Here is a 26,450-nt window from a genome sequence, read left to right as displayed (position 1 = left end):
CAAAATCATACGACTCAAATCGACAAAAAACACTCTCCATTTTAGGATTCGTGCACTACATTTTCACACAAAACAGAAGGGAAAGCAGCGATCATATTACAAGTGGAATTTAAACTATTACATTCATAGATATGATGGACCGTCCACCATTGCGTTGTTTTGCATCAACAACTGCATCCAAGACGGAACAGGGAGATGTGCGACTGTAGCGCTCCCGTGCGGCGTGGAGCCAAAGTGCAGCTCCATTATTATTTTGACACATTTGATTCGTTTTTAAGTAATATTAATGTAAAATGCACAAGAGGGCACAAGTTGGTTTATATTATATCTGTAACTCATATTTAATCCACTCCCACGTTTTGAAAAGCATTTGCCTTATTGTTATGCTAGAATTTTGTATTATTTCCGTAAGTGTAATAGTGAATAGTAAATTAATAGAATAGAAAGCCTGTCACAATAATTGAAATATCGACTCATTATTCAATAAAGGAAAGCTGGAACAATGTTTTTTGGGGTTCAATATTTGTTCAGGCACTGTGTTTCTTTGCATCAAAAGGAAATTGTTTGTTATTTTTTAGTAATATATTAAATTGCCTAATGTAAATGGTTGAATAATTAACACATATGACTCGTAACTGATACAAACTAACTAACAAACTATCTCAGAGTTTAATTCTTCACTTTATTTGTTACACCTCATCATTTTCACGATATTGTTCATTTGGAATAGGTTTTTCTTTGTCAGTAGTTTCAATGTTATCGTTTATATGATATTTTCTGGAGAAATATATCTTTAGTGGTCAACTCAGCAACATGATTCTTAGTCAGGTATTACTGCAGTAGGTGGCCTGTTTGATGTGTTCTGTTATCTGTTAAACCTGGTTGGACTCCACTGGGATCTAACCTACATTGTTGTTTGTGTTGTTTGTGTTGTTTGATTCATGTTTAAATGAGGATGGCAGGGTTAGGTAACACGAAGCGACTCTAGGCAAGGCAAGGCAAGGCAAGTTTATTTGTAGAGCACATTTCATACACAAGGCAATTCAAAGTGCTTCACAGCAGGAAAAATGCATTCAAATCACAAAGAAATTACAGAAATACAATAAAATTAACTAAATTAAAAATTATCAATCCAACTGATTTTCTAAACTAATAAAATCACAAACAAAAGAGAAGAGTGCAAAGAAAAAATCCTTTTAGTCATATGCGCAGCTAAACAAAACAGTTTTTAGCTTAGATTTGAACATTGTCAGAGTAGAAGCCTGTCTCACATCTTCAGGAAGACTGTTCCAGATTTTAGCTGCATAAAACTGAAACGCAGATTCCCCATGTTTTGTCCTGACTCTGGGCACCAGCAGGAGGCCGGTCCCTGAGGTCCTCAGAGTCCGAGATGGTTCATATGGCACTAACATATCCAAGATGTACTTTGGTGCTAGGCCATGGAGAGACTTGTACACAAGCAGAGCTGCTTTAAAGTCTATTCTCTGAGCCACAGGGAGCCAGTGCAGAGACCTGAGAACAGGACTAATGTGATCATACTTCCTGGTTCTGGTCAGGACCCGAGCAGCAGCGTTCTGGATGTACTGCAGCTGTTTTACAGCTCGTTTGGAGAGACCAGTGAGCAGACCGTTACAGTAGTCTAATCTACTGGAGACAAACGCGTGGATAAGTCTCTCTAAATCTGGTTTTGACACTATATTTTTGATTTTGGCAATGTTTTTTAGATGGTAAAAAGCTGCTGATGTTATTGATTTAATGTGGCTATTAAAGTTCAAGTCTGAGTCCATTATTACCCCCAGATTTCTAATTTGGTTTGTAGGTTTTAGAGCGAGACTCTGGAGGTGACCGCTAACACTTTCTCTTTGTTTCTGTGGGCCAAAAACGATTATTTCAGTCTTGTCTGAGTTCAGCTGGAGAAAGTTGTTTTGCATCCATCGACTCTAACTGCGCCCGTGATCACAGCTGATGGAAGAGTTATTTCAGATGCTCCTCTCCTATGGATTTCTGTATGGGAGAGGAAATGTATACTTTTATTTAGCAAAATCACCCAAAAATAATAATAATCCAGAGATACAAGAACACCTGAGAGGCTACTGGTTTGTTTATCAGAGAAATCAAAGATCACACACAACATGAGTGACAGAGGACATGTCCCCTGCAGACTCTTATCCTATTAACTTCTTATAGTGCTTACCTTTTCCCTTTTCAGCGTGTGACATAACAGACACAGGAGCAGTGACTGGAAACAGGTTGCCATAAATTAAACAAACAAATGATACCACTATATATCAGCTACTCCTTAATAAAGCATGAACAAAGGCTTAATAAATAAAAATTGTGTCTATTAAAAATCATTCATACTTAATAACTACTTATTTAATGAGTTGGAGAGCATTAATTAGGCAGTTAAAGTGCTTTACAAACTTTCATTATAAATTTTGTACGTTTTTATTCATGCTTTATTAAGGCTAAATACAAGTAGTATAATGTGTTACCAAACAAACAATTTTATATTTAATTGTTATAATGAAGATTTCTTATATCATATGGTTAATTATTTTTATTGATTAAATGTCAAGGTTTACAAAAAACAACATTGATTATTATAAAACATTTGTAAATAGATTACATAATTATTACTACATATTGCACCAAATGAATGTTATCAGGCAGCTTGTACCATCATACAACTCAACATAATTACATATTCTTGCAATTGGATTAGTCTTTTATTCACGCATTTCAGAGTGATTAAAAATTAGCACCGTTGCTGTAGCGATTAACAATTAAAAGTAAAATATGATATCTTTTGAATGGTGAAAAGTGCTCAAAATGGCACCTAAAGTATACACAATAATGAATATCTTTTACATTTGCACACCGGGCAGGACTCATGCACAGCTGGAGTGAGGTGTACTGTATCTGCGCGGCTGAACTTTGACCTGGTGTGATGTCGGCCGCGGTGTGGAACGAGACGGGCGAGAAAAGCAGAAAGACAAAGAGCCACCGGAGCCACAGTCATAGTTGGATTCCTGAAAGAAAAGAGGAGAAAAGTTTATGAATACACATAGTACAGCGGTGTCATTTTTTTAACACAAGTTCTAAATAAGTGGATATAACTCTTCTGTCACAATCTTGCAAGAATCTGAAGCTCTGTTGAAACACAGATTAGAAACAGTGAAAATAATCATTGTATTGAGCTCAGGATTGCGTCGTCACATTTCAGAGTGTGTATTTTCAGTCAGCCTAAACCATGGAGATTTGAGATGCTAAAAACTAAAATTAGCATTCTTTTAAAGGTATTCTGAGTGTATAGATAGAGTGATAAAAGTACTGTATGTACTATTTTTAACATTGATTTTGCTAATGTTTCTCCATGGAGGTTTGGAATGTCTAGACACAAACGTAAAGTTTTTGGCATTCTATTCCATAGCTCTATCATTCATTAATGAACCGAATAACTCACATTTCACAGGTTTCCTTGATCTTACTTTTATGTTTAAAACTAAGCTATTGATAATAAACCCTTTTGTTAAGTAAAAATATGTGATAACTGTCTTAATATCGTCATCACTATTACATTCTTACTCCATGTCAATATGTTGTTTTTTATTGTGAAAAGACAACATAGATTTAGATGTACTGCATTACTTTTCTAGTGGAGAGAATTCACCACTTACTTGTTTTCAAAAAGATTATTGCTTCCATTATTGTTTTGCCTGGAATGTTCCGCAGTATGTCATGAAAGATACAATATATATCTTATGTATATACAGATCTGTGACCTGAAACCTGGCACCACTTGCTTAACTTCCTGAAGAAAGTCAATATGAAGGTTCTCCTGGTTTCCTAATTATGACTTAGTTTGGTAGGATAGCACCTGTTGCAAGACATTTTGGAAAGATAAGAATTTGAAATTAAGTTGAGTTCTAAAAAGGAATCTCTCTACCATCAATCAAGCCAATGAAAACTTAGATAATTTACACTTGATACACTTTTTCTGCCAGTGGATCATTCCACAAAACAAACAGGGTTATATGGTATTATTGTTTGTCAAATCATAACTTTTGTATAGTTTATATGGATTTTGGCTCTTTTTTTCAGTATGTTTGATAAGGAAACTGTTGTAATATTTTCTGCTCATGTCCAATCAGGAAGTACAATTATTAAACTTTACAAAAATGGTCAAACTGGGGACAACAAAATGTTTAGTAAAATCTGAAATACTACGTTTTAGTGAAAGATGTAGTCCAACCTGTCATATAGACTTTCAATAGACTTTCAATTTGAGCTGGGACACAGTCAAAATGTTGATACGTACATTTTGATGCACCTTAAAATCGTCACTACACGATTTGGACCATCAAATGTATATTTTCATTTCGGACAAGATATATTATAACAAAAATGTCCATCTCAGTGGCTTCATCCTTTCTGCCTGAAAGCCTCACCTCTCCTGGGACGGGGTTCACTCGGACTCCCTGGCTCTGACCGCTGGCTCTTTCCTCTCTCTGCTTCATGAAGCGCTGGTTGACAATCCTGGTCACGCTGTCGTTCCTCTGCAGTGGCACGCCAGACGACCTTGTCGGGACCCGCTCCAAGTTCTTAAGGGGGCTGCTGCTCTTGGTTTTGTGCCCAGTACTCTGCATGGGCTTGTCTGCTCTTCCACTCACCCTGCGCAGGAACTCGGAGACAAGCCCACATTTGTTGGCCGCCGCTGGTTTTGTGGGAGGTTTGGTGCTGCGTTCTGGCTGCTCGCAGGTCGCCGCAACTACTCTTTGACTGGTTTGTCTCGTCCACGTCAGTCCGTTGTGGTTTTGCTGCGCTGGGTTCCACATCACTCGATCCCTGCTTGACGACGATAAGGAAGAAGAAGATTGTGACATGGAGGAGGTGATCGAGGACGAGTGTCTGCGAAGTTTGGGAGATGTAGTAGCAGATCTGGGCCGCTCTGCTCGCCCCATGACCCCGTTCGGAGGAGGAGAAAGTGGGGAGGACAGTGGAGGGCTCAGGACACGATTTGGGCTCCTCAGGGACACGGGCCCACGGGGGACGTCGGTTTGCATGGCCACGCTCACCATCTGCGGCCTGGTCTGGGTCTGCGTACCTAAGCTGGCGGTGTTCACCCATCTCTGTTGAGGGCCAATCCAGCCTGCAGTAATTTCCTTCATATCGTCACTTAGATTGGAGTTCAGACCAAGCACAGAAAGTGAGGAGGGAGGAGTGAACCATGGTGAGGTAGTGCTCACTGATTCTCTGTCGATAAGAGGGCTTTGTTTTAGCTGCGCCAGGGCAACTCTGCGCCGCGACGGAGGGCTGTAGTAAATGCGAACAGCAGTTTTCTCCGGGGCCGTGTTGCTCCTTTCCACAGATATCTGATGAAAGTCTAGACCAGGGAAACTGAGCGGCATGATGAGGTGGTCCCACGTTTTCACAGGGTCTTCTCGATCCAGCTGGGCAGCCTCCTGGTTTGTGTAGCACCAGTTTTTAATATTTTTGTTGCACTGAGAAAGATATCGCCTGCTTCCTCTAGAGACATGTGCTCTGTGAAAGCAACAGGTGAAACATGAGTCACAGTGTGAAGAATCATGAGGCATACTAAGAGGCAGAAGGAAAAACAAACCTGGGAGAGACAGAGGGTTCACGGTCGAAAACATGGCTAACAGCATTCTGAGGGAGAAACAAATGTTGAAGTTATTTTGATGGTTGAAAAAATGTTGACTTTCTGAACATCTATCTATACAGTCGGTGTAATCTCTCATTCGTCCTGGAGTGATCTTTGTAGAAAAGGTAGACATCTGGACAATATTTTAAAAATCAATGCATTCGAGATTATTTTCTTTTATTTGAGGAGCTGGTTTGAGAAACTCAACTTTTCAGTCAGTAGGACTGTAATGACCCATAATAGGTCCAACAGGTAAAAGACAGGGTCAGTTTCAGGTGAGACAAAGGCACAGGAAACAAATAGGTGAACAAAGGCAGTTTCAGGGGAATTGAATTTCGGATATACAATATTGTTGAAATGTCTACCTTTGAAACCTTTTCTATGATAATTCTATTTAGAAAAATAAAATTTAAGTAGGTAAAAATAATCTATTATTGCACTTTTCAAGACAAAGACGCTTTGCACAAGGGGACAATCAGCACAGACACATCTCTGTTAGCAAAAATAAATATAGAGATTAGTAAGAATTATTTCTCACTTAACTGTAACAGAAATAGCTGTAACATGAGCTCAAACTGAACTTGAAGGCCATTAGCTGTCACATTAAGACCATTTGGGTTTATCGCAAACTGATTTTAGTCATCGGATCTGGCAACATAAAATGAGGAGCTTATACTGCTTTCCTTTTGGAAATCAGCTTGAGAACCAAACCACAAAATCTAAATTCCATCAACCTAATTCTTATCTGAGGACACAGATATGTATTAAGTATATTAAGTATATATAAATATCATCATACACTTGAAAAAAAGATGCAAAGTCAGTTTGCTGCTTGCTGCTGTAGTTGTAAACGTGCATGTCCTGTTTGGCCGTAGCCTCTTCAGTGGATTAGCCTAAATACTGAGTTTATATACTGAGCTTTCATGATGCCTGGGCCGCTGATTGTCAGTCAGACTTCCTTGGCTCGCGCTCTGTCTCCCAGGCGACAGCAGCAGCAGCAGCAGCAGCAGCAGCAGCAGCAGCAGCAGCAGGGGCCCCTGCAGGGGCCCGTGCCTTCAGTGTAAACAGCATGCTTACCTCAGCTGCCTCGTTGCGCATGGCTTTGGACTCTCTGTCAAATGTGATCGGCTCGTCCTGAAGCTGTGCAGCGACGTCCCGCAGCAATCCACCCAGCTCTGACATGGTTTGGCTCTACATTTAAAAGAACGTATAATAAACATTCAGCACTGTTTATCAAATGGTGGCTTGGAATTTGAATGGCATTTTGGTGACATTTTGTGCGTCACTGTGGTACTGTGGTATATATATATATATACACACACACACACACACATCTATCTTTACATAGTATTCTACAGAGTAATTGTGTGACATATTAGTTCTAAAATTGTTGTGGGAAAAATCCGCAGCATTTTTCTGAATGACAAAAAAGTAAATGTGATACAAACAGGCTGCTAAAAAGTACTTAACGTGTAGATGTATTCATTGAACTCAAGATTGAATTGAAAATACTTAATTTTGCCTAAAAATAGTCACACTTATTATTAAGTTTGAGTTCTTACAATTATGCTGTGACCTGAATAATCACGATTATCGACCGATTATCAACCGAATAATCTTGACATTCCAACTTATGCCCAATAGTTTTTCAGCCTTTGATAAAATAATGCTTTATTAAATTCTACCTCATTTTCTCCTTGGCACCACTGATGCAGAAGCCACAGGATCTGTAGACATTGTTGCATTTTCGGATCCCTGCAGCGCTGTACAGAGTCTGGCTGTGTTGGAGCGGCCTGTTGACTCTGCCTGGCTCTCTCCTTCACCTCCGCAGTGCGCAGGTCCTCCACACACTCTTGTTTACTTGGTGACTTTTGAATGTCGCCTGTGGTGTCTCCAGATGGGAAAGAGGACGCGCGTTGCTGCCAAACATGGGCTTCAGTGTGGGGGGTGCGCTGATCTAAATCTCCCTCCATCAGTAGCGCTTCCACCCTCCCGATGAAAGGCAGGAGCATGGTCTGAAACAGTTCCAGCGCCTCATTTAAAGGCCCAGGGAGAAAGCAGTGAGTTTTATTCAATTCGATCTCTTCTGTGAGTGGAGCGTACGTGCACGAGGATGACGAGCTAAGGCCGTTTTTAGGGGGCATCATCAGCACTTGAATGGCCGTGCTCAGAATGCAGGAGTGGTCTCGGAGTGCCAGCAGTGTTTCGTAGTCTTTCTGGGGCAATAGTTTGAAAGATGCGTCTTGTTTATGGTTGCTGAAGCTTTCGTGGTTGTCAGACGGGTCCCATTCGCCACCCACGGGACCTTCTCTGGTGATGTCACACGTAGAGACGTTTCCCTCTGAAACCAGCTCCAGCTCAGTACAATCTTGCACCTCGGCTATTTCATCCTTCCCTTGCTCCCTTGAACTCTGCATCTGTGCCTCTCTGTTCTGTTCTAATGAAGTATTATCAGTTTCCTCGTCCTCCATGCCGGCCCCAGTCTTCTCTCTCAAGTCACTCATTTCTGCTCTCAAACCACGATTCTCCACTTCCAGCTCGACAATCCGACGACTCAGAAGTGTAGCCTCCTCCTCTACCAGTTTTAAGTGGTTTTTGACCTCTGCCTCTCTGGCGCGGGTGGAGTTCTGCTGACCCTCGGGCAGCTGAGCGTTGTGTATGTCGCCATAAGCCGTACGGTACTTGTTCAGCTCGTCCTGCATGCCCTCGCTGTCTGATACCAACTTGGTGAGCTTCTTGCACATGAGAGCTAATTCCTCTTTGGCAAAGTGGAGTTGGCACCTGAGATCAGCGCTGTCATCCTACAAGAACAAACAAAAACAACTTAGATCTATCAATGTCATCACTTATGTACATGTATATTTATGTATTTATTTATTATACCTCGATCAGTGAAAGTCTTTTCTCAGCTTTACCAGTGGATGATCTGACATTCTTCTTTTTGACAGCGCTCTAAAAGAAAACGAAGTGTTATCCTAAACATGCAATGTAAAATGAATTGCAAATAAAAGTGTTTGTCCATGTTAGAGTGACAGTGGCAGTACATTTAAGTCTGAGTATGAAAGGAATGTAAGCTTCTGTCTCTGGCTTTGTCTCACTCAGACACACTCAACAGGATACTTCAGTATTAATAAGACTGAGAGAGTAGCAAATGCAACTAAACTGCAAGTAGCACAGTACTGGTAAATTTGTTATCCTCTGATGGATTTAACCAAGACATTTTAGCCAAAATGACCTTTGTACCTGTTATCATTATACGTGAGTTTATCATGTAAAGCAAACAATTATTTGCATGATGCGCACACTAACATTTTAGGTAATGATTAGGTAATGTACCGTACCGGTAATGTAGGTGGATTTCCCTGTGTGTATCGGGAAATCGATGTCTACATGAGTAGATCGTACTGTGTTTCCAAAGTACTGAATCCTAGATATACTCTTTGTCATTAATGAAAAGAAGCTGAATAAACAGACCTGGTCAGGTTCATTCTCCCTGAGGTGCCAGAGAAGCGTTTTATTGATATTTGTAGGTCAGTGTGCCAGGGCACAATGAATGCTATTATACACTGATCCCGATTTAGGCTGGCTTAATAAAAGTAGAAATAGAGAATTCAGCAGTCTATTTTTGTAATCTTTTGGCGCACAGCCATTGGTTTAACTCCTTTGCTTTAACCCTCAGCTGTGCCTGGAGGCTGAGACATCCACATACCGGACCCACCGGACCCAGCCCCAGCAGCAGCTGCCCAGGCCTCGTATCGCTCCCTGTCCCAGCTCAAGTGTCACATGACATCAGGCTCCAGACAACTGGACTGTGGGTGCAGCTGTGAGCTCGTGAAGGGATGCAGAGTTATGGACTGTGTTGACAACAAGTCCACTCACTGTGGGGCTTGGTACTAACTCACTTACTGATGCAGATACTACTAAATAATAATAATCGAAATTGAACAATATTGTATTCATTATTTCATTAAAAATGTTTTGTGTCCTTGATTATTTCTTTAGCTCAAAGTCTGTTGTTCCTTGTGCTGTTGCAGCTTCATGCTTGATTAAGCTAATTACTCTCAGGTCTTAGTCAGATAAGCTAATAGGTCTTACCTCCCTGACCTTCTCTGCCTCGGCCTGAAGCACTTGTTTGGCCACTTCCAGCTCCTGAGTTTTCTCACGCAGCGCCTCATTCTCCCACTCCAACTGCAGATTCTTCTTCTGCACCGCTTCCAACTCATTATAAAGTCGGAGTGATACACTTTTTGCAACCTGCAAATAAAAAAGGAGAACATTGGTGATGTGAGCCACACAACGTATGACTCACTTTCCTTTCCTGTTGTGCACAGAGGTTTGAAGATAAAATTGAGAGGCACATCCAGAAGAAAGTGGGAGTTTGGCAATACTTATGGGAATTCTCAGCAAAGTAATTAAGTTGTGACCACAGAGACATGTGGACTGACCTGACATGGGTCTGAGCAAGATTACCATACTTTGAGATCTCCTACTCATGCGCGACATTTAACCACATAATTGCACTTTAGCGTGGCACAAATATAAACAGGGCACATGATGAAGACATTTGGAGCTAATGAATTTCTTGCGGCTTGAGGTCCACAGCAGGCAGTACTTTACCACACAGCAAAAAGCCATGCGTCAACAGATTATACAGCTACAATTGTACGCAAAAGGCAATGATTGTAGAGCATACTAAATGAGACATAACTTAATGACGTCAGACTTTGATGGTGGTAGCTGGAATGGGAGTGATTCAGAAGTGTTTCAGAGCAGTTCCAGGCAGGCTATGGGGTTTACATAAGGAATGTCACAATAACATTGTTATTAACGATATGAATGGACACCATAAGCAAAATATCTTTATTCGTTTTCATTCCACAGTTTGATTTGATTTTCTGATGCCGTTTTTGTTTCCAGTGCATGATCGAAGGTTGGAGTAAATTATCCAAGAGATTCAGAGTAAAGAAAAACTGGGACCATTGCCACAGCAAATTCAAATTTCAAATTAAAATAATATATGTTTTGAATTGGCAAAAATCCTCAAACAGTCCTTCAAAACATTAAGTCTAGATCTTGGCAAGCACCTAAATCTTGGCTTACCTTGATGTCATGTTCCAAGGATCGCACCAGTTCTCCATCCACTTGCCCGGTCTGTGCCACTCGGATACTGCGCCGCTCGACCTTCCGGAGGCGGTACTGCAGAATGCGACACGTCTTGTTGGCCTGGTCCAACTGAAGTCGTAACTGTTGTATTTGGTAAACCTCTTCTTCCTGAAACAAGTCTCGGATTTCCAACATCTCACATCGCAGCTCCTCCAGTTCATCCTGAAAAAACACAAATGGATGTTGGCCTCTGTGTTTGACCCATTCTTCAATGGGTCAAACATGGGGCGACCTGCTGTGTCCAGAGCGTGAGGCAGGACCTTGGTCTGGACCTGTAGGGTTAACCAAACGTGCATGCAAGAAGCGTATGGGCCCCGTTCATAAGAGCTGGATGTAATCAAACTTTGAATGAAGAAAACAAATAAACAGGTTTTGTCCTGTTCCATACACCCTGTATAAATGGTGTAAGATGTCACAGATACAATGTAAAAACAATTCAATAAGCCAAAATGTTGTATATTTGCTGTATCCAAAACAAAAGCAAGAATAAGCAAACTCAAAGCTTGTTAACTGCATAACGATGCCAAAAATAAATTAAAGCCAAGCCACAACAAATGGTCCAATCTAACACCCATAACCTGCAAAGAGAACCCCCCTTTATCATGAGTTTGTGGCAGTGACACGATCTGCACAACTTAAGTCTCAGGAGTGAACATCATAAGGCTTAAATAGGACTAAAGATGTCGAAAGAATGAAACACTTACTTTGAACCCTTCATAGAGGAGAAGAGTTAGATTGATTTGTCAGATCAGAAAGTAGAGAAGTGAAAGTAATAAGGAGGCCTACTCCACAAAAGTACGACTCAAATAAAGAAGCCTGCAGAGCAACAGAAGTGGCCTACTTAGGTACATTTTAGCACAGAAATCACTGTAAGTCAGATGTAAGTCACCATGATTCTATTTGACAAACTAAGTTATGTGAAATCCAATTGACTTACTTTGAGATATTCATTCTCTGATCTGAGGTCCTCCACCTCCCTGGCCAGGTCCTCGGTGGTCTCCCCCATGATCAGCTCCATGTAGACCCCAGGGGAGCGACACGACCCCGGCTTTGGGACCTCCACTCGCGTCTCCTTCTCCTCTTTCCCCTCGCTGTCCTGGCTCTCATAAGCTCTGCCGTCCATCCAGCTTAACTCGGTGTCGCTGCCAGAGGAGGACAGCTTCGCAGACAGACAGCCGGAGTCTTTGCTCAGGTCTTCTGAAGTGTTGCTCGCGTCCGACAGCCTCCTGTGCGCCGCGGGGCCGCCTGGGCTTCCTCCGGCGGGCCTCGCGGACACTTTCCCCTGGCGCTTCCCCTGAGGTCCCATAGGGTTGACCTCCTTCACAGACTCAGCCCGCAGCTCTTTCTCATTCTTCTTTTTTTGAGTGCCAGGCTGCTGGGTCTTTAGTGGCTTATTAAGGTTCCGAGATGCGCTCCTCTTTTCCCCTTCTCTGTTCATCTCACAGCTTCTGGTTAGAATGAATGAAGTTTAGTTGGAGGCGATGCTGCTGTTGCTGCTTCATCTGAGCCCAGAGTCAGACTGATCTCTCTCTCTCTCTCTCTCTCTCTCTCTCTCTCTCTCTCTCTCTCTCTCTCTCTCTCTCTCTCTCTCTCTCTCTCTCTCTCTCTCTCTCTCTCTCTCTCTCTCACTAATAGTCACTAATAGTAGGATATATCAGTAGTAGTTTTATGGCTGTGGGTGTACTTAGATTGGATTGTTATCTAGGAGAGATGCATGCAAGGAAAAAAACAGAAAAAACAAGATCATTAACTTTAAAATAGTCTAAAATCTAACACAATGTGGAAAAGAGCAAAAGACAAAAGAAAACCCCCTCTTATATAGAATGAGTGGCCAAGGCCGTGGTTATGTAACAGTGTAGCTTATGGACAGAACAAACACCATAATAAATAGCAGTTAAAGTGATTTAAGTGTATTATAATTATATGTAAAAGGTGGCTATAGCTATGATTATGGACAGTGCAGCATGTGGATAGAATAAATGTCAGGTAAAGTGAATATTTACACTAACAACACTGGACTGCGCTATATTTTATGTGGAATTTGTTTGTTTGTCAATACACGACCATTCATAATTTTGTTTACTTCATATATGTCACTATACAAGTATCAGAATCAGAAAAGGTTTATTGTCATTGTCAGTGAACAAAATTCACAGCTTAGGAACTTGTTTTGGTGAATTGGTGCAACATACAACAGTTAACAATGATGAAGTTAAATATATCAAATAAGGCATGCTTTAAAGAAAGACACTTTAAATAAAACCAATAAGATCAAAATAGACTTAGTATGTACACAGTGTTACAGTTAAATTTACAGATGTAGAAGAAGAATGTATTTCCTAAAAGTTTTTTTTTTTTTAATTTTAATTGCTTTAGACATTAGATATGAAAAGGCCCAGATCCCTTTATTCAAATTTTACAGCAGTCAGAACATGGCGGAATTGTATGCTAGGTTGCCATGGCGATATCTTTCTAGAGTTCTATTTACCTGCACACGGTTTTACCTGCGTCTATGGTTTCACAGCGTCTGCTTCCATCTAGTGGTGAAAGTCAGTATAACACTAGTGTCCAACGCAAAAGAACCCAAATCAATGTAGTGTGCTAAAAAATGAATATCATTAAACAAAACAAAATTTGATAGAGATAAAAAAAAAGAAATACAAATAAAAATGAAAACATACTGTAATAATAGATAGACCCCGGCATCAATCACGCTCCTGTTTACGTAAATGATGACGGTCGCTTTGGTTTGTTGCAGCTTTACGTTTTCACGTTTGAAGGTTTGTTGTCCGGTCATGATGAAACTATTCACACTCATTTTACAAATCCACATGTTATTTATGAATGGGTTTGATTATTGATGATCAAACAGAGACTATCTCAAGTTAAACCTTAATTTAGTAACTTACGGGACCAATGTTGGCTAATGACAGGTTAGCTAACAAAGTGTCTTCGGGTTACATATGATGTCAAATCTTATTTTTTGAGCTTTTAACTACGTTATAACATAGTTACCTCATAATTAGTTTCATTTTGATTAATTTATGCATGTTTGAGTTTCACAGTGCTGGGAAAGTTAAAAAAAAAAAAAATCACCTACATTAGGTCTTCTTTGTACTTACTACTTGCAATTATTTGATATATGGTTGCAGCTTATGATTGTTTTAATTGTTGATTAGTCGATTGGTTAGTTATACTTGTCCAAATTTGACAATGCAAATGTTTTTGTCTACTAATCACAATTAGTCGATTAATTGTTGCAGCCCTAATTTGAAATGAAAATCTTGTTATGGTGAAATACCAGAAAGTCAATCGACCTTTTTTTTGATCCAATGTAGAATATTGACTCCTACGTATGTTATAGTTTTATATTAACTACAAAACGAAAATCATAATATAAATAATGAACGATCAGCAGCATAATTTGAACACAAACTGTACTTTTTCAGCAGCACACAGTGAAGGATGTCAGCGTGTAACAGCAGACCCCTGCACATGTTGCCTGGCAAAGTGCGCGGCTTTGACACTGTGGGCACGATTTTGACCCATGACCAAGGACAAATGCTGGGTCCTGAGCTGAATCTAACAGAGATGTCCGAAGGCGAGTTCACTCATCTTCAGCACATCATTCAAACACACATGGAAGTGTCAGACATGGCAGCAGATCAGAACACAAGCCTGTCTAAAGATACAGTAACATCTCCATTGGCGACCACACAAGCCATTGACCTGTCCACGTCATCTGATGGACATGAGGTTATTTTACCAGAGGAAAAGACGCCGCTATGTTACGGAGAAGTACCTGGCTTTGTGTTGGCCAAAATGAGAGAAGACGACACGGCTCCGTCAAACGCCTGCAGTCTCCCATCTCAGACAAGAGGCCCCTCCACCGCCAGAGTTTGTTTAGAGAAAAGATTCAACTCCATCTCAGGAAGTTTGGGACCTCAAGATAATCTGATCGCTGTTATTAACAAGTAAGTAATATGTGATGATGGTGGGAAAAAGTTTCCCCGGTCGTCGTCTGGACAAGTTTTGACATGTTTCCACTGCGATTTGATAGCCATTTTCAATCTAAATGTATGATTTGTACTGCCTGAGCTAGTTTAGTTTAGTTCCAAAGTATAAATCTGTATAAATCTTTGTTTGCCTGATGGCCCAGTTTCAGGTTGTTATCCCCTATTGTACTCTGGTTATCTCTCCCCAATCACTGATATTTACCTGATAAACCCAGCGTCGTTAACAACTATTGTACTGTGCTGGCATCCCCATCGCAGAGCTTTGATTGGCTTGATTTCTGCCATGGTTTTAGTAAAGCGTTGTAGACAGAAGGCAGATTATAGATTGTCTTTTACAAAGGACAGGGCTAATCTAGCCCAGGACTGTGGAAATTCTAGTTCTTCTCGTCGACGACCAGATGGCAACCTTTGAAACTTTACCATGGACCACTCCTGTACGAATGAGGGATTACACTGACATTCATTTGTAATTATGTATTTCTGTAGTTTTCTTGAAGGAGTTCAGCAGCCTTCAGAGGCACAGGATGTAAGCGCTCACCCTCATCTGCAGAGTTGGAACAGGCACAACAGAATATATGACATGTCCGACTCACTTATAGGAATTTACAACCCTGTCACCAACCTTTGTGAACAAGTAAGATGAAAAGTAATTTGTCTTTAACCTAATTTTTGATACTAGTAAACCACAACTGCCCCTCCCCAGGTCTTGGTCATTCCCAAGGGACCTCCTCTGAATATTTGCCCAGAAAGGGTCCCGGCAAATAATCACAGTGCAAGTACCAACTCTACATCAGGCAGTGTGTACAGTAGATTTAACTTACAGGATTTGGTGTTAAACTTCGCTCTCATGCACTAAGGTCTTCTTTGTAGATAAAAAGACCTTACATCCGGCAGCTAAATGTGTTCCGCTGCGCGCTAAACCCAGGGCTTCCAAAGACACGTCCGATTCACTTGGAGAGACTGCTAGCAAGAAACAGGCCCATGGTGTTCCTCTGAGTCTGCACAAAGAGAGGCACAACAGCAGAGAGCGAGAGCGCAGGTGAGGACTTAAAGTTATACACCTGTACTGCAGTGCTGGAGGTATTTGGTTGGGCAGAAATAAATTAAGAGATAATTGTCAACTTATTTTCTAGTCGAATTATTGACAAACTACAAAACAACTCTTATGCTGAGAAAAGTAGTTGTTTGATCAGAAATCTCTGATTTATATCGCGTGTTGTATCAAATCGTGATTCCCAGCACTATTGGCAGATAACCTAAAGCCAAAGTATTGGCTTTGGAACTTAAAAAAGCTGAATTGGTTCATCTCTAAATAATCCATAATACACTGATTTCCAGGAGGAGGATTCGTTTGAGCTGTGATGAGCTGAACAAGCTTGTGCCGTTTTGTCAGAAAGACACTGACAAAGTATCAACTCTGCAGTGGACTGCGGCCTACCTCAGATACATCACCAAGATGTATGGAGACACACTCAAAGAGGTTTGTCTGCAGAGGATCACGTCACAGGACAGCTCGGCCACTGTAAATGTCACACACTTATATGCACCTGTTCACAGGAATTTCAGAAGATTTTCACAGATAAAGATGCACTGAAGCCCGTCCCTTCCTAGAGAACCACCAGATCCTCCGCGACATAGAGAACATGCCAGTCAAGCCATAGCCGCTGCTGCTTTATTTATGAACTGTCTCATATATTTCTTAATCGTCTTTTTTATAGCACCATTAGGAACTGGTCTTCTTCACCGGTCTATGTTAAAGAATTGTAAAATATGTCCTTATTCATTTAATTAATTTTCTGATAATTCAGTTTGTTGAACATTGTTAATGTTTTTTGCAGTTTAAAGTTAAAGGGTTTCAATATTTTTCCATACATAAGTTTTATAGTTTAATAACATGAAAACATATTAATATATAATATTTGAATAACCTAATGAGATTAATTATCGTCCTGATACTGTTCATATGTAGAAAGGAATAGTTTTTACTGAAAAGTGGCTTTATTTGTCTTTTCTTACAACATGTCGCTGTATAATCTTACTGTACATACAACAGTTACCCAAAATAATAAATAGTATTTAAAGTCATGTAAATTTAATAGTTACAGCACTGTCAGTACATAGTGGATGTGGTCGTAGAGGGACTAAAACTGATGAAAAACAAGCTCAGAGAAACATTCTCATTGATAAACAATGTGGATGTATTTGAAAGCCTAATACTTGGATTTACCACACAAAAACTGAACTTAAAAAACTGAATCCATGTCATTATTCACGCAGTTTCCGGGAATTTGGGTCACTATTTTATTCTACTGCTTTTATACAAAAGAGAATGTGTAAAAGTGAAACATATTTTACAAAGATGTGTTCTGGTCAATGAGGTAATGCCTGTAATTTACATTTAAGGGGCATAATAAACTCATTCAGTTCAGAGCTGTATTGAATATTTTAAGACTATGTAAGTAACAAGAAGCATAGAAACATGTACAGTTTTTACACACAAATCTTCTTTTTCATTTCACGTCAAGTCCTGTCATCAGACAGTATTGGGAGCATTTCTTGCACTTTTATTCCACTTTTACTGATGTTGCTTGATGCCTGTCTTTAATTGTTCTGGTATTCAAGTTGCTCCCTGGATGTTTTGTATTTCTCCTCCCAATGTATCACTTTTGATGTTTCTTTTATTGTGTGATACTTGAATTCATTTCAAAGATTTTCTCGTAGACGTCCTTCATTTCCTCTTCACGCGTCACCTCCATCTTCTCAGGCGGCTGGATTCCGGTGGTCTAAATTTAATGATTTTTGGGGTTTGTCGTTTTCCCATGAGGAGCTGCCCCTTGGCAGGCTGATGTGTCACAGATTCCAGGTGATCCTTGGTGCCCAGTCCTTCCTACTCTGCCTGGCTCTCCAGACTCACCGGGGTCTCCAGGGGACCCATCACGTCCATCCTTCACAATGCCAGGCACTCCGGGAAGACCTGTAGACACAGCATTCAAATGTGAGCAAAGGACATTTTTGTTTTCAGCACAATGGTGTCCAAGATGCAGCTGATGTAGAAGAGTTCATACCTTGATATCCCTGGTCTCCAACCGGACCCTCGATAGCTTTCCCGATGGGCCCCTTGTCGCCCTGCTCACCCAAGTCACCTGTTTAAACAAAGGACATTAGTTTGTTGTATCTGCGCTTGCTGTAGTGCCTGTTTTCTTCTTACCTCTTGGACCAGGGTCTCCCAGTTCTCCTGGAAGCCCTCTGTACCCTGGGGGCCCTCGGGGGCCAGGGTGCCCTATGGAGCCAACCACACCAGGTTTGCCAGGGGTCCCTGAAGGGCCAGGTCGACCCACCATCCCTGGAGCCAAAGGTCGTCTGAGGTTAGCTGCCAGCTGTGCCATCTGATCTGTATCAATATCAGAAGGTTGGTCAATCTTCAGTTAATAATTACCTGAACAATGATATATTTAGTATCAAGACCCACCATCAATCATGGATCCACACAACTCTCTGATGTGCTGCTCACTCACCAGTTTACCCTGAACACAGAGGAAGTGAAAGTCATCTGCACCCATACCCACATTCCACATCTCAAGGGTGAAACGTTTTCATTGAATTTACCGGTACGCCAGTCTTTCCAGCCATCCCGGGCATTCCTTGCTCTCCTTGGAAGCCCATGAAGCCTTGTTTTCCTGGGGGCCCTCTTGCTCCAAGCTCACCCTGTGGTCCAGTCACCCCCTTTGGCCCCAGTTCTCCACGTTTGCCTGGCTAAAGTTGGGGAAAAAATGAATGCCAATTACGATTCAGAATCCAAAACCCCAAAAAATCTATGAAACTATACAAACATAAAACAGATCAGCTGCATAATGTCAGTAATTAACTGGTCAACAAAGGCACCAATCAAACAATACAAATCTCCTTTAACATTTAGACTCACCTCTCCCTTTTGACCCACCGGACCAAATGGACCCTAGAATTCAAAACATGAATTTAATTACAAAACAATTGTAACAAAACTCAAGGTCACAAAACGTAATCCCGTGTGAGGTGTTTCACTATGGTCACCCCCAAGGAGATTCCCATAGTGAAACACTGAACCACGTTAGAAAAATAACACTTCTTGGACATGAAAACAAAAGATACGTACAGGTTCTCCATTCTCTCCTGGCAGACCATCACTTCCTGCCACACCCTAAAATTCAAAAGTGAATTATTTATACTTGTGCTTGTAGTATTCAATTAGTTTATTCATCTGCTTTGATACAGTTACAAAGCCTTGAGAGGAAATGATTCTTGAAGTATTTACCATATCTCCTTTAGCCCCCGAAGCGCCAACTGGACCCTAAAAAGAGCGAGAGTCACTGTAAGTATGCAATGGGAGCGCAGTGGGGAGTCAAACCTGAGGTGAAGGAAATCATGGCAGTTATAAAGACTGGCTTTGTCCTTGGCAGACTGTGAACAAGAGGCCGCCTGTGTCTGAGCCCCTCTGGCTGCAGTACACACTTTCAACCACAAGGAGTAAGACTGGACAGCCAGCTTCTGATGAACTACACGTGACTTCAAAAGATCAGCATGTTGTTTTGGCATATTGAGTAACCCCTATTTGTCTTGAGTAACCCCTCTTTGTCTCACACTCGGAGTACCCCCTAACTAAGCAAATAAATGTTTTGCTATAGAATTCTACGGTTATTTTATTATATTTTCTTGTTTTCCTTTCCAATCCACTTTATTTAAATAGCACATTTTGAAATTGAAACTTTTTCAAACTGCTACGCTGAAAAGCATTAAAAACAAATACACAATTGCTCTAAGAGTCTATCTAAAAAAGATAAATAGTAAATTCTCAAAAATAGTACCCCGACAAAATAATAATACATAAATTAATAAAACAGGACTGACATTGGTGTCAAAATAAATGTACTACTTTTTTTAATTTATTACATTTCCCTTCTTTTAATCAAAAAACATTTGAAGTAGCCCTGGAAATACTGCACCAAGTGACAGTATTCTTTACATCGTGGTTCTTCCAACTTACTCTTTCACCAAACTCTCCTCGGATTCCCGTTGGCCCGGGCAGACCAGGATCCCCCAGAGCTCCTTTCATTCCCTGTAACAGACAAACAGGTCAGTCAAACTCATTATATACTTCAATAATTAATGCATACTCTTCATTAATGTGTAGGAACTGACCTGGAAGCCCTTGATTCCCTGAGGCCCAACGTTGCCAACAGGCCCAATTCCTCCCTGTTGAACACAAAAAGCAAAATTATTTTGATGTACAATATACAATTTGAGCTACACTGTGGTCTTGTGTACTGCACTGTATTTTAAAGCATTTTCACACAGAACGAAGTCATTTGGGCTGTCAATTATTCTGCTTACAATGAAGCAACTAAAAACATGAATTCAAAATGGGTTTATTGTGGTGTTTGAAAACCACATGGAGTGTGAAGAAGAACTGTATTTGTGTGCATGGGCTTGTGGAATGGGCGTTCCATGTAAACTTTCGCTGAGTACCGGAAGTATGAAGTATAATGAAGGATGAAAGATAATAAGCTATTGTGTTTGCCTATACATTCTCTGTATTTATGTATGGTAACATTTGTTCTTTGTATGGTACCAAAACATGTAACACTCACGATCATAACAAGTAAATTGTAAATGTGTAATTTGTTCTGTACTTTTACTTACAGCTACTCCTCGGGGCCCTGCGATTCCCCGCTCTCCTGGGATACCCATCTCACCCTAAAAGAAGAGACAGTTTTGCCAAAAACTAAATCCAAAATTCAGTTGTTTAAATAACAGTGTAATCTCCCTCAAATTCTACAAGATACATACAGGAATACCTGGCTCTCCAGAGGGTCCCGTCTCACCAGACTTTCCTGGATCTCCCTTTTACCACAAACAGAAACGAGACAAACATCAATAATCTCTTATATGATTATCGTATGATTGTGACATGTTTCATTTGCATCAATACTCACAACTTCTCCTTTAGATCCCTTTGTACCAGCCTTTCCCTGGAGCCCCTGTATGAGGCAATTATATAATGGTCAGTGTCTGCTCTAAATTACACGTGTTTGATTGATTGAATACATTATGATAATTTGATTGATCAGAAGCTAAAAATACATTTTCTTACAGGAAGTCCATTTGGTCCTTTCTCTCCGACTATACCGTGGCGCCCAGCATCGCCCTGAAAACACAATAGACAACAACTCCAGGACTTGCTTTAGAGATAATGACGTCATTTTAATTTAAACTCAGAGGAAACTATGAGTCTTGCCTTCTCTCCATCCAGTCCTGGTGTGCCATCTTTGCCATCTCTTCCAGGAATACCCTGACAACACGAGACACGGCAGTTACAGAAGGATCAGCTGGACATTGTGGTGATTGTATTTCAGGCTTATACTCACAGGCTCTCCTTTAGGCCCGGCTCCTCCAAGTGCTCCTTTGGGTCCAATTTTACCCTGAAAGTGTCATATTTTGTTGCTCTTCTGCATAAAGACATCTTGTACACAGCCATGTACTGCATAAAGCTGATTACTTACCATCTCTCCCTTTGGTCCTTTAAACCCTTGTGGTCCTTTCTCTCCAGCGTCGCCCTGGAAGCATCAGATGAACCATATACAGCTATTCATTTATGGGACCAACCATTTATTAGCTAAAGGGCAAATGTACGTATAATGCTATTTGTGTTACAAACAGAGAGGAACTCACTGTCTTTCCGATGAGGCCAGCAGCACCAGGTTTGCCTCTGAAGCCAGGTAAGCCCTTGGGTCAAGGAAAAGGTCAGACTGAAGCTTTGTTTTATATAAAAGGAGCAGGAGGTAAACATGTACTTACTCTGTTTCCCACTGGTCCCATGGGCCCCTGCAGCCCCCTCAGACCACGCGGACCCTAAATACAAACATTTCAAATGAGTATTGTACATGAAAAAAGAGGTGTTAAAATAAAAGAGTGTGTTCTCACCTGCAGACCCACGGTGCCTGGAATACCAGGGGGCCCCGGAGGACCTGCATCTCCCTGCACAGGTGAATTAGACTCAGGGAAGAATCTTAGACAGACATGATATTCACGTGACCTCCTTTACTCACCCTCTCTCCATCCTTCCCAACCTCTCCTTTGTCTCCTTTGTGTCCAGTGTGACCCTGCGGGCGGCACACACCAAAGGTCAGCGAAAAGGAAATACAATTCATGATTTATGTCAGGACGTAATATTGTGCTTACCTTGAATCCTGGCATCCCAGGTGGGCCGGGGGGGCCAGGGGGGCATATAGCTGGACACTAAAAACAACAGTTATCAATACATTAAAAAAAATTAAAAATGTTGATCTAACTAACTGCTATAAACCAAGAACTTACAAGAAGGTCACCATTGAGATCTTGAAGTGTGCCAGGGAGACCCTGAAGTTACATAACAGAAAGCATAAATATCATAGATATTCTAACAGTCTCCTCTGAAATGAGTCAGAAAATGAATTGAACAAAGCATCCACTAGATGGCAATAAACCCATGTTTAACAATACACATAATACAATGTTTGTAACATGTCCTGTACTTACAGGAGGGCCATCAGGACCAGCTGGGCCAGGAAGTCCAGGAAGCCCCTCAGGACCCTATTAGAAATAATGATGAAGATCCATTTGACTAAATACACAGCTGAACTGACTGGTGGGTAATAATACAAAAATCAGGAAACATATTTTATATTAAATACAAAAGTGTTCTTACAGTTGACCCCTGTGGTCCAACTCCACCTGGTAAGCCATTAGTTCCAGGTAAACCCTGAAATAAATCAAACATTGCTTTGTTTTAGGCAGAGCTTGTATGAAGTAGAACTTCAACATAAAAAAAACTTCAGAAGATCAGAGCTTTGTACTCACAGCAGCTCCTGCTCTCCCTCTGCCCTACGGAAGACACAGAAGGTGCATTAAGTCAGAGACATCAAAGTCCACATTAGTGCTTTTGTTGTCTTTAAGGCTCTACTTACCGGAGGCCCGGCTGGTCCAGGAGGTCCTGGTTCACCCTGTGAAGAGGCGTCACACAAACCCAACATCACAATATTGCACAAGTGAGACACTCATTAAGTTAAGTAGAAGCACTACGGTGGATACAAGAGACAGTTTCAAATTATTACCTTTATTTTATTCTTATACTTTTCATCCCCATTAAATATATTTTGCTACATTTCTGCATTGAAACACCCACAATGTGCTGCTTGTTGTATTTGCCTGGAGCTTTCCTCTTGGTCTTAGTCTGTGTTGATTCCTTGCAGCTGTATTTGTGTTGTCTTTGAGGTGAGAGCTCCAAAGAACCCAAATAAACCTCAGCACACTGACTGACATGCCCATACTGCCACTATCAAACTTGTACTGAAATGTGTAAAAACACTCTCCTCTTGAGTTGGAAGAGTCTAATCTTGAGTATTCTCGTCAGGCCTGTGCGATAACGGTGTGCTAATCAAAGTAATTAGGAGCACTTGTCGACACACACTTCCTCATTAGTCTAACAGTGAGTCTGATTGTCTGGGCTTTATCTGTGCTGACACTAAATATGTAGCTTCAGAGTCGAGATTCCTAGATGTTTTTCCAACATCTGCTCTACCGGGATCATAATAATGGGTCACTATAATAGGATAACTTTAAATCTGAAGGTGGACGACTGGTGAACTTTCTATAATATTTGGATAAAAGAGCATATTAAAGCAAAAATCGTCTAACTGAGCAAAATAAAATTAACAAGTACCAAAAAGCTTTGTTATTTGTCAGCACATTTGCAAGTTTAATGAAAATAGTAGTAGTCATTTATTTCCTTTTTAAACGTCAGCTGGCAGTCTTGGTTAATGTATTGTCCCTGTACAAAAACACAATCCACACCAGTAAATAAAGATTTTTGTGGATGTTTTCGATAACAGTCCATATTGGCTCTGTTTTTGGCTCATCTTAATTTAAACATGTTCAAGTAGAACATGAATCTTCAGCTCGTCTGTCTGAGGATAAGACGAGACCCACAAGCTTCACCCCGTGAGATTTGTTAGAGGCAGTAAACATTCCGGTCCGGATTAAAGGAAATAAATCCGATTTTGATCCCTCATTAAAATGATTCCCTCCATGAGGCACAGGTTGATAAATCTGGGCTGACAGTTGGACTTTACCATGTCCCTGTTTCATCCCCCTCACTAAAAGGAGTTTGCTTTTGACTGTTCACTTACAGATTCACCTGCAGGCCCATCTTTCCCGGCTGGCCCATCAGGACCGGTCAAACCCTAAAGAAACGCAGTACATTATTATACATTTTATATGACCCATGTAGCTTTTAGTGCACGTGTATGAATAATAAACCTACATCTACTCCGGGTAGTCCAGGCAAGCCCGATTTTCCTGATTTCCCAGGAATTCCACCTTTTCCTTTGGGCCCCTATAGAAAATGATATACAACGTCACTCATCCTGACGAATTGTGTCTGATCCAAGAGACATCACTGAAATGACACTTACTGCTTTTCCTGGTAGACCAGCAGGACCAGGTTTACCCTGTGAGACACAATCAAACATGTGCATTTAGTCGATCCATCCTCAAAATGGATGTTCTTATCTCAATAAGCCAGTATGCCATGTTTAATGTAAATCTTTTTCTTCTGCAGTGCCTAGTGAAGAATAAACATCACTAACTTGACCCAGTGGTGGCTGGTCACATGAGAAAATCCTGAGTTTGGTTTGGGAAAAGAGAAGGGGGGCTGAAGGTGTGAGCTGAAACTTGAGAGGCTCTCACTGGCCTGGGGAATGTATGAATGAGCCCTCTGTGTCCCTAACAGACTTTACCAAAAATATCTACTACTAAAAGTTACAAATGCTTCCCTCAGATGAAACATTTCAGAGTTACTATGTTAATTGAAAGTGGGAGCTTGGTAAACGCAATGAGTGACTCACAAGTGTAAACCTATTGCCAAAGTGAGGTTTTGCATAATTTAATTTCCTTGTGTTTTTACAAATCAACCTTTATGATTTCAGCAAATTAAAAACGACATCTGTGTATGAAAGAAATGTATTTACTGCTTCATTATTCATCTAAACTACTTAACATAAATACAGACCAGTAGGCAGCGAGTGCATGCCATTTGATGTACCTGTGGACGGCTAAACCCTGCCCATCTGACAGTTATCATTTAATACTGGGGGAGGGCAAAGGGGAGGAGTCACTGACATCAAAATAAAACATCTGGACACACCAGAGGTCGATTTCATTCAAGCAATAATTTTGTCAAGCATCTGAAACATACAACACTGATATACAAGACGTACATCTCAATTGGCCCGTAAAGATGAGATTTAAGCCTAACAATGATGATGCTGCTTGTGGACACTTTGAGGAGACACTAACAAACAATGTATTTGTGCATAAATAACACTATATCTTCAAATCAGTGTTTCTGTGATTATTTTTTGTTCATTACATCCACCATCAGAGATTTTGTGATATGCCTCAGTGGGTGTAACTCACATCTGTGCCATCCTTTCCTGCAGTTCCTGGGGGCCCTGGCTGCCCAGGGGATCCTCTGGGGCCAGGCCTCTGAAAGAAGGAATTAATTAATTAAATATGAAAATAATACAATTATTCTGAACATAATGAAAACGAAACTTGAATGAAATGAAAATGAATTTGTTTCAAGACAGTCACGTGCCTGTTCATTCATGTACAGTGCAATGCATCATTATTGATCACAGGCCTTTAACAACAGTTTCAGAATATAATTAACTATTTTTCAAGTGTTGACAATTTAGCTTCAAAAGAATACATAAATGTGGTGCGTAATGACGCATAACACAACAGTCACATCGATGGCAAAGCAAACACCAAACACTTGTGAAATTGTTATATTTAGGTGCTAATATGTTTCTAGTTGGGTATTTCTAACTTTTTATTCGTTGAAGTTCGACTAAACTCCTGCGTTGCTCCAAACCTGGATGCGAGTGAACAGAAGGGCATTGTGCGCTGGCGCTGATCTCCAGCACATTCCACAGGTTCAGAGAAAACACAACCACGACTTATGAAGCAAACGTGAGAGGCGCAGCCACCTGCACTTATGATGCCTAAAGCTGAAAGTGATATGATTTATAGATGCAACATGCATAAACTTCTCTCTCAGCCAACATTACAATCCACCATTCATAATCAAAAAGCCTAATGTAGTTGATTCCAGTCGGACACAGTCATATGCACCGTGAGTGATCAGGATCAGTCCCGCTCTTACCTGAGCTGAGGAGCACGTCAGGAGTTGGCCCAGTACGAGCACCCAGAGCGCGGAGAACCTCGCCATGGCTCCCGCTCAGCCTCACAAAACCGAGTCAAAAAGATACGGCCAAATTCCCGGTACCCGGTCCACAGTCCCCCCTGCGCCCACTACGAGAGCCCCTTTACGTGGCGCGTACAGGTCCTGAATGGAGACCTGCCTAGTACCAGATAAACCCGAGTCTCCAGTCGAAGGGGCTGAACTCACAGCGGACCGCACAGAGGGGCGAGGGGGGTCAAAGTGGGACTGCTGAAGGATGCACCAGGATGAAGGGAACCATTTCGGACACAAGTGGGCAGAGCCAACTAAGGTATGTGGCTTTAGGAGG

At 41.1% G+C, this 26,450-nt stretch overlaps 3 protein-coding genes across 3 annotated transcripts; 1 reads left to right on the top strand and 2 right to left on the bottom strand.

The window, feature by feature from the left end:
* Positions 1–2,853: 2,853 nt before the first annotated feature.
* On the bottom strand, positions 2,854–12,342 carry LOC140362787 (uncharacterized). Its single transcript, XM_072448978.1, has 9 exons — positions 11,766–12,342; positions 10,766–10,990; positions 9,761–9,919; positions 8,549–8,617; positions 7,351–8,466; positions 6,743–6,856; positions 5,624–5,670; positions 4,452–5,544; positions 2,854–3,032 (listed from the first exon to the last, which is right to left on the bottom strand). Exons 1-9 carry the CDS (start codon positions 12,264–12,266, stop codon positions 2,892–2,894), a joined length of 3,465 nt encoding a protein of 1,154 aa, XP_072305079.1. The 5' UTR covers positions 12,267–12,342; the 3' UTR covers positions 2,854–2,891.
* Positions 12,343–14,273: 1,931 nt separating this feature from the next.
* LOC140362571 (uncharacterized) lies at positions 14,274–16,505 on the top strand. Its single transcript, XM_072448654.1, has 6 exons — positions 14,274–14,802; positions 15,331–15,478; positions 15,548–15,641; positions 15,715–15,883; positions 16,183–16,366; positions 16,458–16,505. Exons 1-6 carry the CDS (start codon positions 14,294–14,296, stop codon positions 16,503–16,505), a joined length of 1,152 nt encoding a protein of 383 aa, XP_072304755.1. The 5' UTR covers positions 14,274–14,293.
* A 989-nt stretch (positions 16,506–17,494) lies between these two features.
* Positions 17,495–26,360, bottom strand: col9a3 (collagen, type IX, alpha 3). The gene is made up of 32 exons (XM_072448977.1): positions 26,084–26,360; positions 25,333–25,401; positions 24,330–24,365; positions 24,179–24,250; positions 24,045–24,098; positions 22,824–22,859; positions 22,717–22,740; positions 22,565–22,618; positions 22,396–22,449; positions 22,195–22,236; positions 22,060–22,116; positions 21,927–21,980; positions 21,802–21,855; positions 21,676–21,729; positions 21,550–21,603; positions 21,381–21,434; positions 21,246–21,299; positions 21,116–21,169; positions 20,972–21,025; positions 20,814–20,858; positions 20,668–20,721; positions 20,521–20,574; positions 20,020–20,073; positions 19,865–19,936; positions 19,136–19,171; positions 18,977–19,021; positions 18,767–18,799; positions 18,451–18,597; positions 18,314–18,368; positions 18,053–18,235; positions 17,910–17,987; positions 17,495–17,818 (listed from the first exon to the last, which is right to left on the bottom strand). Exons 1-32 carry the CDS (start codon positions 26,147–26,149, stop codon positions 17,634–17,636), a joined length of 2,037 nt encoding a protein of 678 aa, XP_072305078.1. The 5' UTR covers positions 26,150–26,360; the 3' UTR covers positions 17,495–17,633.
* Positions 26,361–26,450: the final 90 nt, after the last annotated feature.

The sequence above is a fragment of the Eucyclogobius newberryi genome, unplaced genomic scaffold, assembly GCF_026437365.1.
Source record: "Eucyclogobius newberryi isolate DKJ021-1_F unplaced genomic scaffold, fEucNew1.0.hap1 SCAF_17, whole genome shotgun sequence".
NCBI lineage: Eukaryota > Metazoa > Chordata > Actinopteri > Gobiiformes > Gobiidae > Eucyclogobius > Eucyclogobius newberryi.
The sequence above is the reverse complement of the archived record's forward strand: the minus strand, read 5'-3'. Positions and strand labels throughout refer to the sequence as shown.